This window comes from Miniopterus schreibersii (genome assembly GCF_964146895.1).
Source record: "Miniopterus schreibersii genome assembly, chromosome: 1".
Taxonomy (NCBI): Eukaryota; Metazoa; Chordata; class Mammalia; order Chiroptera; family Miniopteridae; genus Miniopterus; species Miniopterus schreibersii.
Window position 1 is genome coordinate 119,754,272 of NC_138101.1, and position 17,919 is coordinate 119,772,190.

General features: G+C 43.3%; 1 protein-coding gene across 4 annotated transcripts in view; it reads right to left on the reverse strand.

Moving 5' to 3' along the window:
• Positions 1-16,214: 16,214 nt before the first annotated feature.
• UPF2 (UPF2 regulator of nonsense mediated mRNA decay) overlaps positions 16,215-17,919 on the reverse strand; it is a gene marked incomplete at its 3' end in the record, with an annotated part of 108,177 nt that continues 106,472 nt past the window's right edge. For all 4 annotated transcript variants that reach the window (XM_081132476.1, XM_081132472.1, XM_081132475.1 and 1 more), the window contains one exon: positions 16,215-17,498. In XM_081132476.1, the coding sequence (XP_080988602.1) occupies positions 17,489-17,498 (10 nt within the window). The remainder of the gene's footprint in view (positions 17,499-17,919) is intronic.

A 17,919-nucleotide genomic window follows, 5' to 3' on the forward strand; every position in this document is an offset into this window, starting at 1 on the left:
AGCAACCCCTAATTCCCTCCAGAGATTCTGAGCACCAGCTCTGTTTCTGATATTGTCTATGGCAGTGAGTTTCTGCTTCTGCAGCGTTCTTTCAGGTATAGATCAACTGCCATCCTTCACCAGTCCCTACACACCACCCCAATCTCTCCATGGACAAAGGGCCCCTGGTCCAGAGCCACGAAAAACTGAAGACCCAGGGTACCAGAGAGAGAGGGAGAGAATAATGTATGTGTGTATAGGAGTGGTTCACTGCATACTTCACCAGTGCCCCTCTCCTGGGGGTCTTTACTGTCCCCCCCACCCTCACCCCCCCGTCCCTACCTCTAAGTGGTCTCTATGATGAGCACTACAGTCATGTCAACTTGATGACCTCCTTCCAAACTTTTCTGGTTACATCTTTTGGCCCAAAACAACTACCAAGGCTTTTGGCTAAGAGAGGCCCATCCCCCAGTTATGACCTTGAGTACCACTCCCTTGGGCCACAGCTGGCCTGGTCCCTTCCATTTCATTCTCCCTGAGTGGCTTATGAATCTGGTCTCTGGATCAAAGCTGACTTAACATCCATCAAAGCCCCAGCACCTGGTAGCTGGGTGATGTGGGCCAACTACTGACCCTCTTGAAGTCTTGTTTCCTCATCGTTAAAGTAGGATCTCCATCCTAAGGTTACTGGGATGGTTCCCTACAGTTACATGTACAAAGTGCTTAGCATGGTGTGCCTAGGCACATGAACGTTGCATAGATTCTACCTACCATTATGACTTCCAAAAATGGGCATTGTGGTTTTAGCTGACCACACCCTACTCACTCAGAGACAATCCTTGGAGACATGGGGATGGGGCCTGACTTTGGGTGCCTGCCTCCAACCTTCCAGTCAGTCCTATGAGCCACCAGTACACTGACATAACCAGAGCTGGTCGCAGCTGTTTGTGACCAGGGACCTGACCATACCTCTGGAGCCCTCGCTGACCTCAACCTCCTTCAGCCCCGAACTCCCAGCAGCTCCCCACATGCATTGTGCAGCCCCCACTGGCTTTTGCTCAGGTGGATCTCTCTATACTCTTCTTTATCCAAATAACTCCCGCTTGCTCTTTAAAAGCTCTCAAGTGTCCCCTCCTTCAGGAAGCCCCTTGCCTACCCCATCTTCTGAGCTCCTGTACTACCTACACACATAATATGGGTTCATCAATCCCACTAGGCTCTGGGATCCCGGGGGGGGGGGCGTGGAATTGGGGTTTCTTCATAGTTCCCCAGGGTCTGGAGCACAACATGTGCCTAACAAATGTTTGTGGATGGTGGACAGATGATGGATGGTTGGATGGATGGATGGATGGATGGATGGATGGATGGATGGATGGATGGATGGATGGATGGCAAGATGGCTGGATGGCTAGATGACTAGTTGGCTAGATGGGTGGACAGATGGATAAAAATTACTGTGTCTCTAGTTGCCCCCACCTTGTCTCTTCTTTGAGTGATTTTTAGCTAATCTGCCTAAAGTCTGACTTGGCTCACTTCATGACCCAAATTCCTTCAGAGGCTGTGCATGGCCTGCCAAATACAGTTCAATCTCCTCAGTCTGGAATCTGGCTCCTAACTACTTTCTCAGTTCTCTCCTTCTCCCCTAGTATTCTCCAGCCAAATCGGATCAGCTGTTCTCTATACCCTTGCTACTTAGACTGACCCTCTGACCTGCAGCATCAGCTTTACCCGGGAGCTTGTCAAAACTCTCAAACTGTATCCCAGGCTCACTGAATAAGAATTTGCCTTTAACAAGATCTCAGGTGGCTCATGCTCAATGAGAGTTTGAGAATAACTGCTCTAAGGTATCTCCAAAGCTCCTGCCAGTTGTCTGTCAAAATCCTGTACAATTTTTAGAGCTCACCTTGCCTGTGCTGTACTACATATAACCCACCCCATGCCACCTACCCTGACCAAGCCCACACATACACACACACACACACACACACACACACACACACACACACACACACACGTGCAGTTTCCTTCCTTGGAATGACCATAGCACTTGGTTTATGCCTCTCTTATCCCAGAGCTCACATTGTTCCTGAGGTTTAAGTATTTGAAACTCATCCCTCTGCTGTAAATTACAAAGGTCCGTTAGTCTATTTCATCCCATACCAGGTCTCAAAAGATGCCTTGCACCTAGCCAGCACTGGATAAATGCATTAAAAATGTGACTGGATTATTGAAGCTGGGAACAAATGAAGGTCTGAAGATCCTTAATACAGGAAGATCTACAAAATCCCCATTGGTGGCAGCTGCCCCAAGACAAGAGTTTTACATGCTTGCTCCTGGCTTTCTTCTCTGGAACAGTGGGGAGTTTTCCCATTCACTCTGCATCCCGGAGTGTTGGGGAGTGAGAAACAGCCTGTGGTGGCACAGGACCCTTTGGAGGCTGCCTGGCTTCTTATTCATGGGTATGGTGGGGAGGGAGAGGAGACCTACCTTGTTGGAGAAGCACAGCAAAGCCTGTACTTTTTCAGCAGTACTGAGTCTTCAGCTGACAGTTCTAGTACTGACTTGTCAGGACAAACTCACAGACTTTCTGGCCTCAGTGAGGTCATGCTCCCCCAAATTCATTTCTTTGGGAAGCCTTCTGGATGCCCTCACCTAACCACCCCTTCTCAGGACCTTCATACTGAGTACTTGGTTTTCTCTGTATTATATTGCATGGTGAAAAACAGAATGCTTTCTCCTAAGATCAGGAACAAGGCAAGGGTGTCCACTCCCACCACCTCTAATTCTAATTATTGTACTTGAGATTCTATCCAGTGCAATTGGGTAAGAAAAGGAAATTCAAGACATCCAGATGGGAAAGCAAGAAGTAAGACTGTATTTACAGATGACGTGCTGTATAATGAAAATCTCGAGGAATCCACAAAACAACTACTAGAACTAATTAAAGGGTTGAGCAATGTCAGTGTAAAAAACAACCACATGCGTAGATATTGGCAATGAACAATCTGAAAACAAAATTTAAAAAATAATTTCATTCACAATATTTCAAAATAATAATGAAATTCCTATCAAAATCCCAGAAAAATATTTTGTAGACACATATAAGCTTATTCTAAAATTTATAGGAAAAGGCAAAGGAACTAGATGAGCTAAAACAATCTTTTTTTTCTTCTTTCTTAAAAATTTATCTTTATCGTTGAAAGTATTACAGATATCCCTCTTTTTTGTCCCCATTGATCCCCTCCACCCTGCATCTGCCCCCACCCCAGGCCTTCACCACACTATTGTCTGTGTCCATGGGTTATGCATATATGCAGATAAGTTCTTTGATTAATCTCTCCTCACTCACTCCACCACCCCCGCCTGCCCACTGAGATTCATCAGTATGTTTCATGCTTCTACGTCTATGGATCTATATTGTTCCTCAGTCTATTTTGTTTATTAGATTCCACATAAGAGTGAGATCATGAAAACTGAATCAGGAAGAATCAGAAAACCTGAATAGGCTAATAACAACTGATGAAATCGAAGCAGTAATAAAAATTTAAAAAACTCGCAGCAAACAAAAGTCTAGTCCAGATGGCTTCACAGGGGAGCTTTCTAATTCTTTAAGTTGTAGGGTTAGATAGTTTACTAAAAATTATTCTTACTTTTTGATGTAGGCCTGTAGTGCTATGAACTTCCCTCTTAGGACTGCTTTTGCTGTGTCCCATAGATTTTGGGTTGTTGTGTGTTCATTTTCATTTGTTTCCAGGAAGTTTTTGATTTCTTTCTTGATCTTATTGGTAACCCATTCATTGTTTAATAAAATACTATTTAGCCTCTATGTGTTTGAATGTTTTTGAGTGTTTTTAATGTAGTAGATTTCTAATTTCATGCCATTGCGATCTGAGATGTTTGATATTTAAATTTTCTTGAACTTGTAGAGACTGGTTTTGTGTCCTAACATGTGGTCTATCTTTGAGAATGACCCATGTGCACTTGAAAGGAATGTATATTCTGCAGCTTTGAGGTGAAATGTTCTGTAAATATCAATTAAATCCATCTGATCTAGTGTGCCATTTAGAGTTACTGTTTCTGTGTTGACTTTTTGTCTGGAAGATCTGTCCAGTGAAGTCAGTGGCGTGTTAAAGTCCACCACTATGACTGTATTGCTGTTGATCTCTCCCTTAAAGTCCTTAAGGTTATTATTGATAGATCCTTATTTATTGCCATTTTAATCCTTGATGCCTGTTTCTCTCTCTGTTTCTTCTTATTATTACAGCAGTCCCTTTAACATTTCCTGCAATGCAGGTTTGAGGGTGATAAACTCCTTTAGCTTTTTTTTTGTCTGGGAAACTCTTTCTTTCACCATCTATTTTGAATGATAGCCTTGCTGGATAGAGTAGTCTTGGTTTCAGATCCTTGTTTTGCATTACCTTAAATACTTCATGCCATTCCCTTCTGGTCTGTAGAGTTTCTGATGAGAAGTCAGCTAACAGCCTATGGAAGCTCCTTTGTAGGTAACAGATTATTTTTCTCTTGCGGCCTTTAAGAGTCTCTCTCTGTCTTGAATTTTTGGCTTTTTTTTTAGTTTTATTTTTGTTTAAAATATTACAGATGTCCTTTTTTTTCCCCAATGACCCGTTCCACCCAGTCCCTTCCCCCTCCCCAGTCCCTCTCCCCACCATTGTCCGTGTCCTTGGGTTGTGCATATACGCATATAAATTCTTTGGTTACTCTCTCCCCCTCCACCCACCCGCCCTCCTCCATCCCTCTGACATTCATCAGTCTCATCTATGCTTCCATGTCATTGAATCTATTCTGTTCATCAGTTTATTAAGTTCTTTAGATTCCACGTATAAGCGAGATCATGTGATATTTGTCTTTCTCTGCCTGGCTTATTTCACTTAGCATAATATTCTTCAGGTCCATCCATACTGTCCCAAAGGGTATTAGATTCTTCTTCTTTACAGCTGCATAGTATTCCACAGTGTAAATATCCCACAGCTTTTTTATCCACTCATCTACTGATGGACACTTGGGCTGTTTCCAGATCTTAGCTATTGTAAACTGTGCTGCTATGAACATCGGGGTATTCTTTCTGATGAATGTTTGAATTTTTGGCATTTTAATTACGATGTGTCTGGGCATGGACTTCTTTGGATTTTTCTTGCTTGGGACTCTCTGTGCCTCCTGAACTTGTGTGACTTTTTCCTTCACCAGGTTAGGGAAGTTTTCTGCCATTATTTCTTCAAAGAGGTTCTCTAACCCTTGCTTACTTTCAACATCTTCTGGCATTCCAATAATGTTTCATGTTGTCCCACAGTTTCCTTAGACTGTCCTGTTTTTTAATTGTTTTTTCTTTTTGGATCTCTGATTGAGTGATTTTTTTCGACCTTGTCTTCTCATTTGCTGATGTGATCCTGAGCTTCTTCTAATCTGTTTATTCCTTCCAGTGTATTCTTTATTACTGCTATGTCATTCTTCATTTCTGACTGGTCATTTTCATAGTTTCCATATCTTTTTTCATGCTGTTGAGCATTCTTACAATCAGTATTCTGAACTCTCTATCTGATAGATTGCTTATCTCCACTTCATTTAGTTCTTCTTCTGGAAGCTTCTCTTGTTCTTTCATTTGGGGCTTGTTTTTTGTCTCCCCATTTTGGCTGCCTATTTGGGTTTATTTCTATGTATTAGGTAGGCCTGCTAGGACTCTCAGTCTTTTTGAAAGGTCTCTGGTGCAGGTCAATGTCAGATGTGCTTGTGACTGGCCTTGAGTACCTTGTTCGGAGCTAATCAACAATCCACAACGTGAGGTCCCCTCTGTTGGGGCTGGGTGGGTTTGGACAGGACCAAGATGCACACCAAAGTCTGCTTTTCCAAGACTCAGGTTGATCAGGAAAAGACTCAAAGCACTCTGAGTTTTGCCTCTGCCTGCAGGCAGATCAGTCTGATTCTCTTAATGAGTCTCAGGCTATAGAAACTCTGAGGGGTAGGGAGAGAGGTTTTCCAGTAGGGTGGGGCAATTGCTTCCCCTTTAGGCAAAAGCTGCCTGTAAGGTAAATGTCCACCTGAGAAAGATGTCCTCTGCAGTATAGGGGAATGACTTGGCACAGGAATCCAGAGAGGTCCCCTCTGAGCTTTGTCTCCAGAGCCCACAATGCTAGATTCCCCTCACACAGCTCCAGTCCACTCTGCCCTCCCTCTGCTGGAGCCCAAGGTGAATGGCTGCACACAAATTTTTTTGTGTTAGCTCTTTAAGAGGGTGCCTGCATTTCCAGCCCTCTCTCCCTGGGAGATAGAAACCTGGCTGCTTTTCACAGCCAGATGTTATGTGGGCACCTTTCTCAGTTTTGGTGCTCTTGGCTGAGACGCTCAGCCTGGGCTTTAAGCCCCAGAGTCCTCAGTGGGAACCCCCACAGCTGAGATCTCCCTCTGGACCTTCAGCTGCTGCCTCTGGGAGCCCAGCCAGCCCCCTTGCACCTCTGTACTTCCTACCAGTCTCTGTGTGGTCTCCACTTTTCCTCCTTGGTTATGAGGGTGCTCTCCAGCTCGTCTTTAGTTGCAGCTGATTATTCAGGATGGTTTTTCTGTATTTTAGTTGTAATTCCAGTTTGGTCCAGGGAGAGTGTCAGTGTAGCTTCCACTCAGTCCACCACCATCTTTAATCTTAAAATAATCTTGACAAAGAATAAAGTGAGAGGAATCACTGCCCGATATCAAGGCTTACTATAGAGTTCCAGTAATCAAGACAGTGTGTTATTAGTGGAGGGATAGACACAGAGATCAATGGAACAGAATTGAGAACCAAGAAATGGAACCACACAGTATGGTCTGTGGTTTTTTTTAAAAAAGGGGGCAAAAGAAATCCAATGGAGAATGACAGCCTCTTCAACAAATGGGCACTGGAGCAACTGAACATCCATAGGCAAAAACAAAACAACAAAACCCCTCAACCTACACCTCAGACCTTACAGGAAAATTTACTCAAAATGGATCACAGACTTGAATATAAAATGTAAAACTATAAACATTTTTGGAAAGAAGGATGCAGAAAATCTTTGAGATCTAGGGCTTGGCAAAAAGTATAATTCTTGAATACGATATCAAAGGGATACGTTTATTCTAAAGAAAGATACATTGGCCCTGGCCAGGTGGTTCAGTTGATTGGAGCGTCATCCCATACACTAAAAGGCAGCCAGTCAGTTCCCTCTCATATCAATATTTCTCTCTTTCTTTGTCTCTCTCTTCTTCTCTTGCTAAAAAATCAAAAAAAAAAAAACCCATAACCTTGGGTAAGAATTTTTACAAAAAAAGATATGTTGAACTTCATCAAAATTTAAAAATTTTACTGAGCAAAAGACCTTGTTAAGAGTATGAAAGACAAGCTACAGGCTGGGGAAAAAATATTTGAAAATCACATATCTGACTTGTATCTAGAATCTATAAAAAGAATTCTCAAAACTGAAAAACACAAATGCAATAAAAATACAAATGCAAGCTTCCTTATAACCAAATTAAAAAGGCAAGAGGCATGAATAGATATTTCACCAAAAAGGAGATATGATTGGGAAATAAACACATGAAGAGATGTTTAACATCACTCACCATTAGGGAAATGCAAATTAAAACTACAAGGAGAGCCCTAGCCAGTTTGGCTCAGTGATTAGAGCATGGGCCAGTGGACTGAAGGGTCCCCGGTTCGATTCTAGCCAAGGGCACGAACCTCAGTTCCAGGCTTGATCCCTGGCCCTGGTTGGGGCTCGTGCAGGAGGCAGCCAATAGATGTGTGTCTCTCTCACAATGATGTTTCTCCCTCACAATGATGTTTCTCCCTCACAATGATGTTTCTCCCTCCCTCCCCCCTGCGCCTTCTCTCTCTGAAAAGCAGTGGAAAAAAATATCCTCAGGTGAGGATTTAAAAAAAAAAACTACAAGGAGATAACACACCTATTATATTAGCTAAAGTAAAAAACAGTAATAAGATCAAATGCAGGCAACGATGTAGAGAAACAGATCTCTCATACATTGCTGGTGGGAATGGAAAATGGAGCAGTTGTATCTTATGAAACTAAACATCCACTTACCATGTGATCCAACAGTTGTACTCTTGGGCATTGGTCCCAGAGAAATGAAAACTTGCATTCACACAAAAACCTGTACATACACTAAACTGTACACTTAAAATGGTGAAAATGGTAAATTTTATGTATATTTTACCACAATTTTAAAAATGGTACACAAATATTCATAGTAGTCTTACTTAGAATAGCCCAAAAGTGGGAAGAATCCACATGCCCTTCAGTAGGTTAATGGCTAAACAAACACTGGTAGATCCATACAATGGGATACTACCCAGCAATCAAAAGGAAAAAGTACTGACACATATACTAACTTGCATGGGTTTCAAGGGCATCATAGATCCATACTGTATGATTCCATTTATATAACATTCTAAAAGTGACAAAACTATACAGATGAAGCCAAAGTGGCAATTTCTAGGTGTGATGGTCAATTTTATGTGTCAACTGGACTGGGCTAAGGGATGACCAGATCACTGGTACACATTATTTCTAAATTTACCTGTGAGGGTGTTTCTCTGAAACAGATTAGCACTTGAATGGATAGGTAAAGAAGATCGTCCTTCCCAATGTGGGTGTCATCTGATTGGTTGAGGGCCTGAATAGAACAAAACAGAGAAAGGGCAAATTTGTTCTCTTTGCCTGACCTGGCACAGTCATCTGCTCCTGTCCTCAGACATGGTGCTCCTAGTTCTAGGTCTTTCAGATTCAGACTGAATCATACCACTTGTTTTCCTGCATCTCCAGTTTGCAGAAGGCCGATTGTGGGACTTCTTGGCCTCTATCACCGAATAAACCAATTCCTATAAATCTCCTCATATATATCTATATAGAGTCTACTGGTTCTGTTTATCTGGGAACAGAACAGGTGACAAAGGGTAGCACATCGGAGTTCCTCTGTGGCGATGGAACAGTTCTGTATCTTGATTGTCATAGGGTTACATGATTCTATACATGGGATCACATTATATAGAAACACACACACACACATACACACACACTTCCAGCCTGATCCAGGTGAGTAATAATCATAGACACCTTCGGCCTGGGCCACCTGTTATATCTCCTAAGTGCCTCAGAAAAAATGCAAAGCACACAAACAAAAGTCAAATTAAAGGGAAAGGAAAATCTAGGTCAGACCAAACAGAGAAAGAGGGATCAGTTTACAATCAGCTCCTTTCTCCCAGTGACCCAGGGCTCCTGCAGGGAGCATTTCCCTCAGTCCTCATCTGGGCCCAGGCCTAGGCACAAGGCTCCCAAGAGGACAGGCAGGGCCTGAGCACTACAGGCTTCACATTGAACAGTAGCTCTAAAACAGAGCACCCCGAACCCCTTCCTGTGCCTCCTTTCCCTTTGCCGGGGCAATGTCAGTTCAGCTCTGTAAACAAGACCTTTGCCTGCCCACCTGCAGACTAGGATGTCTCTAGAAACCAGGTCCATTTCACCGTGGCCATTTTCACTGGCGGTGATCAAACATTAGGTGTGGAGCCAGGCTGTGCAAACTATTTGAACAGGGGAAGTGGGAAGCTCCTGACAGCTCTCCCTCTCAGTGAGGGACACCACTTGGGGCCTGTCTGCGTGCACTCCTTCTCAATACTCCATCCACCCAATTGCTCAGGCCCAGAGCCCAATAATTCCCTCATACCACCCCTCCTACATAGACTCCATCATCAAGTCCTCTCAGCTCTACCCGGGAAATGTATCTTGAATTTGTCTCCTCTCCATCATCACCCCCATCGTCTCTAGTTGTTCCCTCCACATAGGTCTCTCCAATCCTGCTTTAGCCCCTTCAATCTCACTCTCCACTCAGCAGCCAGAGTGACCTTTAAACTCAGATCAAATAGATTGTATCACACCTAGAAGAAAATTCAACTTTCTTATTCTGACTGACAAAGTCCTCTAATACAGGCCCTGCCTCTCAAAGGTCTTCTAATTCTTTCCTCCATCTCTCACTGTTTTTTTCCTCCGTTATTCAATAAGCCATGCTAGGCCTTTTCTCCCTCATCTCCTTGTATGAGATGTGCTTCCCCATCTTCAAGCGGCTGCTCCATGTCATTGGGTCTTGGCTGAGCTGCCTGTCTTTGCAGGGAGGGCTCTCTCTACAGGCCCAATCTTAGGAGGCCAAGCAGTCACAGCACCTCCCCTGGCAGAGAACTTGGGCTGCAGTCTGGGTCTCAGGAAAGCAGACTCTGAGGAGAAGCTGAGAGCATGGGAAGTTCATTAGGGAGCACTTGTGGAATCAACAACTGTAGAAGAGGGACAGGAAGGACCAGCAGAGTGGCAAGTTAGCTGTGAAGCGGGCTCAACAGCTGCTCCCATGTGGAGCTCTGCAGTTGGAATGACCCTTGACTTGGATCAAGAATGGCCAGGCCTTTGTACTTCTGTACTGATCAGTCTTTGCATGTGGGCCTCTCTGGGTCACCTCCAGCAACACCTGCAGCTGAGCCCATCCCAGAAGGAGCTGACAGCTCAAGGCTGCCTGACAACAGTGTTCCCAGAACAAGGCCTTCGAAGAAGGCAGTCTGGGCGGCACATCACAGTATACATCACAGCTTATCTCTATTTGATGTTTTACTAAATTTTTCTTACGTGTGTCTCTCCCTCCCAGAGTTTAAGTGCCATAGAAGCAGGATTTTGACTTGTGTATCACTGTGACCTCAGCCTAGCACAAGTGTTGAATGAATGCTGTTTAATTTTCACAGCCACCCTGGAAGATTCATAATTTGATTCTCATGGTACAAATGAGCTAAATGAGGCTTAGGTTAAGAAACTTACCCAGTAAGTGGCAGGACCAGGATTCCAGTCACTTCTGTCTAGCTCACAGCGAGCACCCCTCCACCGCACTGGAATTACAGAACGGGGCAGCCCAGTAGCTGGTCCTGTGTTGACGTGGGAGGGTGCACATTCCATGTGCGGCTTTGAACAAGATTTTAAATTACTGAAGTATTTGGGTCATTCCCTACAATTCCTTCTAGTCTCAATGTTTAATCAATGGCTCTTCTGCACACGGAAGTCCTAGTAAATGTGGGCTCACTTATTTGAAAACCAACCCCCACAGGTCCTTGTGCTAAACACACAAGCAAGGGATCAAGCTGATTAAACTGAAAAACAACTCCACTTTCTCTTTTTAAAAAAAAATTACCCGCCCGGCAGGGCATGGCTCAGCGGTTGAGTGTCGACCTGGGATCCAGGCGATCAGGGTTCGATTCCCAATCAGGGCACATGCCCGGGTTGCGGGCTCAATCAATGACTCTCATCATTGATGTTTCTCTCTCTCTCTCTCCCTCTCCTTTCCTTTCTCTGAAATCAATAAAGATATATTTAATTAAAAAAAATTACCTTTATTGTTGACAGTATAACAGATGTTCCCTTTCCAAAACTGCTTCCTGGTTGGCTCCTTTCACTTTCTGTTGTCAATGCGCTTTCAAGAAGCCCAGCAAAAGTCCACCTCAACCTGAAGATGACTTTGGAGCATTTTCCAGGCCCACTCTGTCTGCTGATAGAAAAGTCACCAGCCTGTGTGGTTTCAAGGATCATCTCTTCCAAAGGGCATGCTGGAATTTTGTCAGTCTGACCCCCATCCATAACCTCTCAGAAAAACTCTCAGGGTAGTTTGACGCAATAGCAGCCCACTCTTGCTGGGGACGCTGGACTCAGAAGCTGCCATGATACCTTTGGAGTCATGTGAACTAGAACCACCATGTCTCTCTCCTTAATATTCAAATCAACAACCAACCTGTTGTTATTGGGGAGGAGACATACAGGAAAAAATTCATGAGAAAATAAAAGGTCCATGCCTGAATCTAAATGGCCAGTGATTTCTAGGGAACAGGGACATTATTCTTTTTGGGAAGAACACAGGACTCAGTCCAGCCCAGAATGGCCTGAAGGGTGGCATTCCTACTGCTGCTCAGGCATATATGTTTTTTTATCCTCACCTGAGGATATTTTTTCCATTGCTTTTCAGAGAGAGTGGGAGGGAGAGAGAAACATGGATGTGAGAGAGACACATCAATTAGTTGCCTCCTGCATGCCGACCATGGCTGGGGATTGAGCCTACAACGGAGGTACGTGCCTTGGCCGGAATCAAAGCCGGGGATCTGTCAGTCCATGGGCTGGTGCTCTAACCACTGAGCAACACTGGCTGGGGCTCGGGCACATTTTTCTGTGGGCAATAATGTATAGTTTACTGGGAAGTAGGTTTGATTTTAGCCGCCATCGTTCGAACTTCATATTCACACTCTGCACACTTGAAGGGTTTATGAGTTCTTCAAGGGCAGTCGGCTTGGTCAGCTTCGTACCCAACACTGCATATGGCACATAGAAGCTGCGGTAGTAATACCACTACCAGTGAACCTTTATTGAGCGCTCACTATGTAACAGCCACTGTATTAGGGCCCTCATGTCCGTTATCCCATTGATTCCTCACACAACCCTAATTAACATCCCCATTTTACAGAAGAGAAACCTGGGGTCTAGAAGTTAATAACTAACCAAGGGTCATACAGGAAGGAAGTCTCAGAGCTGGTGTTCAATGGACATCTAATGAGTGACCACATTCAGCCTGGTGCCTTCACTGCCCCTCAGAGCGTAGCAGGTATCTCTTGCCTCTGAACCTCTACTGAAAAAATGTACCTGACCTGAGTACTCCCTAATGGCAAGTATATACAGGTGCACACGGCTCTCAGGGAAATACAGGAAGCTCACCTGTTTACCTCTTCGATTACAAAGCAAACAGTTCATAAAACTAGAATGACATTCTCTGCCCATTAGTCCAGATGCAAATTTTCCTGCCAGCGCTGACCCTGAAGTTGCCATGCCACCATCCAGTCAGTGACAAATGGGAAATGGCAGACTAGTGGGACCTGTTTCCACTTTCCAGATCCCTGAGCTCAAGTGGTCAAGCCAAACAAGGCAAGTAAGAGCGAAGGTCAGGCAGAATTTGGGTCAAGTGCAGAAGTCCTGTTCTCAATGTGGCAGGGGCAGGTGGTTGGAAACATGACCACACACACTTCCTGTGGGTTGCGCAGATACCCTCAGAATTCCTATAGTCTGAAGTGAAGCATTTGTTGAGCACTTCACAGGGGTCCCCCATTCCTAGCCTGTACTCCTATACAAGGGGCTCTGCTTGTCTCTTTTGCAAAACAGCAGTGGAGCAACCACACCCCTTTAAACCTCATCTCCTGACTCCCCAGGGTGGGCAGGCAGCCAGAGAGGCATTTTAATAAAGTTCAAGCAAAGCACCTAAATCAAATGGTGGGTAGTGAGGACAGCAAGGTTTCCTAGAGGAGGCAAATCCTGAACTGAATCTTGAGAGGCAAGTAGCAGGAGCCAGGTAGTAAAGGAAAGGATATTCCTGGCAGAGGAAAGAGCAGATGCAAAGGTGTGAGAAGAGTAGCTATCAAACAAATCCTTCCTGTGTGCCACTCCTTGCGATAAGCACTTTACAGGTATCATCACTAATTTCACTGAAGTTTTTCATGTCTTGACTGCTTCCCCTGCTAGAATGTCAGTTCCACAAGGACAGGGATTTTTTTCCACACCACTGTATGTCCAGTGCTTAGATTAGTCCCTGAAACAGAACGGAGTCAATAAATATGTCAACAAATCTTTCTCTTCCAATGGTTGCCAAGTATTTATATAAATGTCTTGGTTTTATTTTTAAATTTACTGGGGTGATGTTGGTTAATAAGATTATATGGGTTTCAAGTATACATTTCTAGGATACATGTTCTGTATATTGCACTGTGTGCCCATGAATCCAAAATAAAACTGACTATACAGTATCACGTATGAAGCGAAAGGGTAAAACATGCATACACTCAACAGAATTAGAAATGTTTTCCCCAGTAACTATAAAATTAGAATTGCTTCCAAGGAAACAAACATTTGAGAAATAATCCAACAATTTTCAAAGTTATTCCTCTGGAAAAAAGCATATTTATTGAGATGACAAAAGATGGTGAAATTTCCTTTGGATTTCCAAAGGTAACACACACACACACACACACACACACACACACACACACACACACTTAAATAAGAATGCCAAAAACGTGATTTTACCTGTAACATGCTAAGGATTTCTAAATTTAAATGGACTCCACCTCCATTTTGTTTTCATTCAAAAGATGTCCAGGGAAGACCACCAGACTGAGAGCTGGGACAGCTACACCCAGGGGCTAGCCATTCAGAGTAAATGAGAGCTTATATAGATAAAACATTCAGAATCCTTTAAAACCAAACTTTAGAAATGCACTTATAGCTGTGTGGAAAACTTCCCATTTAAAATCTGAGAGAACTCCAATTTTGCATCCTTAGTTTAGAAAGTGGCCCTCCCCAGGTAATTATGAAGGATGCTGGAGAGCAGCCATGATTTCACAGGACCCACCCCATTGACCACAGATCACACTGGTCAAAGGACAGACACCTATGCCAAGTGGGACTAGCAGTTCTGTGGGCATGCAGATTGTGCTGCAGAGTATGTGTTACTTGTATAGCTACAAGGCATAAAACTCAAGGACATCTGGCAGCCAAGTTTACAGTTAGTGTTATGAACTGAACTGTGTCCCCAAATAAATTCATAGGTTGAAGCCCCAACCCCCAGTATAGCTATACTCGGAGATGGGGCCTTTAGTAACTAAAGGTTAAATGAGGTCATACGGGTGGGTACCTAACCCAGTGGGAATGGTGTCCTTATAAGAAGAGATATCAGGGATGCACAGAGGAAAGGCCATATAAGGACCCAGTGAGAGGCAGCCAGCTGCAAGCCAAGGCTTCACCAGAAACTGGCACCTTGATCTCGGGCTTCCTGCCTCCAAAACTGAGAAATAAATGCCTGCTGTTTAAGCTGCCCAATCTGTGGTATTCTGTTATGGCAGCCAGAGTCCACTGAGACAGTGAGGAAGAATAAAACCAAGGAGCAGAAAGCACACATTAGAGTTCAGACTCCATTTAGTCATGTCTAGAGACCAATAATATTGTCTTGGTTTCAAACTTTAGGATCCTTACAATAATCTCCTGTGAGTTTAAGAGATTTAAGTTGGGTATCTTTCATTTTCAACTAAATAATATACTGGTGCCCGGCTTGATCCCCAGTGAGGGGCGTGCAGGAGGTAGCGGATCAATGACTCCCTCATCAATGATGTTTCTCTCTCCCCCTCTCTGAAATCAATAAAGACATATTAAACAAACAAACAAACACTGGCTTCTGGATAAATGGAAGTTTATCCCTGAATGTAAAAAACTTTAAAGCCATTTTAGAAGGGAATCTGAGATATATTTCACCTCTGCCTCTTATAAAAAAAATTTTTTTAAACCATTACCTCAGGTTTTCCTGTATGAGTGTTATAAAAGTATTTTATGATATGGCTATAGTTATTAAGAAATCTAAGGTCTGCCATTCTTTTTGCTGTTGGCCTCACCACTCTAGGCCTATTTACTTCCTTTAGTGAAGTTATTATTTCTGCTAATCATAAAAAACTCTGACATCACCAATGACTGATCTCACAGCACTGAAAGGAATTAAGCGCCAGCCTCTCAGGATGAGCCCCCATCTGCAAACTGAGGGTTTCTTCTGGTGCTAACATTCCACATGTTTCAGGATCACCACCATGGGGTGGCCTTACAGGGTTCTGGGCCAGGATCTCTCCTCTTTTATGTTTCTGTGTCTCCTTTATGTGTTTACTTTTCTAGTCTTGCTTTTTGTTTGGCTCTTCTAGCTACTGTGTGCTATCTGTATCCTTTCTTCTGTCTGGCCACTGGGTTTTTTATCCTGGGTCAAGTATGTAATGGCTGAATAGAGACTAAGAGCATGCAAGGGCCTGGGCAGCTCTCACAGGGAGACTCTTAGGTTGCCAGAGGCCTTTTTAGCTTTTTAGTCCTCTAAAGTGGCATCAAAGGATCAAAGGGCAAAGTTTTAAGCCTATTTATTCCACTGGACTCCACAGGCTACTTTTCATACTGACCCAAAGGTAAGCTAATAACTCAGGCATCCAGGAAAAGAATGTAAATACAGAATGCTGAAGTGAGAGCAACACTACTAGTGACATGCTAAAGAAATTGTCTCTGAGACAACTTTATAAAGGACGAAGATGACCTTGGAAGATACTGACTTATCCATTTAATAGGTTTCCAAAACCCAACCCAAATAAAACGCAACCACAGCAGATCTAAATTACAACACTTTATTGCAGCATTGGCAAAGGTCAGATTTCTGAAGCTGGTGAAGATCGGGCAGCATTTCCATGTGAAATGTTACAACTTTACAAGTTTTGTTTCTTATTTAATTCTACATGCAGAAACTGAAACATGGTAAAAGAAAAAATGAAAAATAGCTAGAAAAAAGATGTAATCAAGTTGTAGCATACAGATGTGCTCTTTAACTAAATTTACTATGCCTATTGGAAAGCAAACGAAAGACAACTATCCTAAGAAATTAACAGATTGCCAGAAACAGACTAAGAACCCTCATTTCTATTTGGGGGGGGGGGGGGAAGGGGAAACAAAAACAAAACAAAAACAAAAGCAAAATAAAAGCTCTACTGTTTCCATACTTTGTTTAGAGACAGAGGTTGTAAACCCATGAAGGTCAACAAAATCTTCTGATCCACTTCTTGTTGTCCTTCGTCCATTTTCTGTGACATGCTGACTGGCACATTTGTTTTCAATGATACTTACAATGGGCTCAGTATCCCTCTTCTCAGGCTGGTGTGACTTCCCTAAGCCATCTGAATCCAAGCTCTTTGTTATACTAATAGTCTTTCACATTTTTCTTTTACCCTAATAGGCAATTTTGTATCACTGACTCTGATGGATAAAACTGAGTTTTCTCCCTCATCCCTTGTTCCTCCTGAAACAAATTACTAAACAAAAGCCTTCCTGGTGGATTATCTGGTATTTTGATCTTTCATCATTTTGTTGTCCTGCATGTAAGTTTTTACTAGAAGATTTTACTGCTCACGCTATACTTTTCTACTGTAGTTCTGGAGCCCCCAAATGTATCTTCTTCCAACATGGGATGTTCAATTCAGAGACACTGTAACTCAAATCAAGTTTAAAACTCAAGTTCATTTCCCCCATACCATTTTACCATTACAACCATTGCTTCTCCGGCTCAGTCATCGCACTGACGCTCTTCTGGGTGTAACTGCTCAGTAGTCAAGTTAACCATCTCATTTCTTGACTGCCATTCTCAGAGAAGATTAACCCTCACGTGATTTCCATTACAAAAGGCCGTTTATGCCTTATCTGGAAGCGGCTTGTTCCGGTGTAGGCAGAGGCTGCTGTTTCTGCCTCATGGCCCCAGCCTGTCCCAGGTTGTTCAGATTCGCAACTCTCTAGACCGACATGCTGAGATGTGTCCACTGCTCTCACTCAATTGCTGGAGGACTCCACTATCCACAACATCAGATACAGGACCTAATGAAATGACACGTGCTGCTGGATCAACGTCTCCTAGAGGCAAACAGGGCAATGTTAAAGAACTAGTACTGAGAGTAATCCTCCGGCAAGAAAAGACCCCTAAATATCACCAACCACTGTTTATTGTCTTCTCCAGGCTAATCAGTGCTTTTTAAAGAGAACACAAACTCCTACTGGACTAAGACAATAGGAGCCTGAAAAAAGGCACTAAAAAAAGCAATTCTGACACTGATCCAGGTATCTTTCCTACAACTACTTTCTAATATGCTGAGAATTCATGGTTTGTGTTATGATTGAACTGTGCACCCCTCAAATTAACATTGAAGTCTAACTCCTAGTACTTCAGGATGTGACCTTCTTTGGAAATAGAGTCACTGCAGATGTAATCAATTAAGATGAGGCCATATCAGAGTAGGATGAGCCCCTAATCCAGTATAACCATGCCCTTAGAACA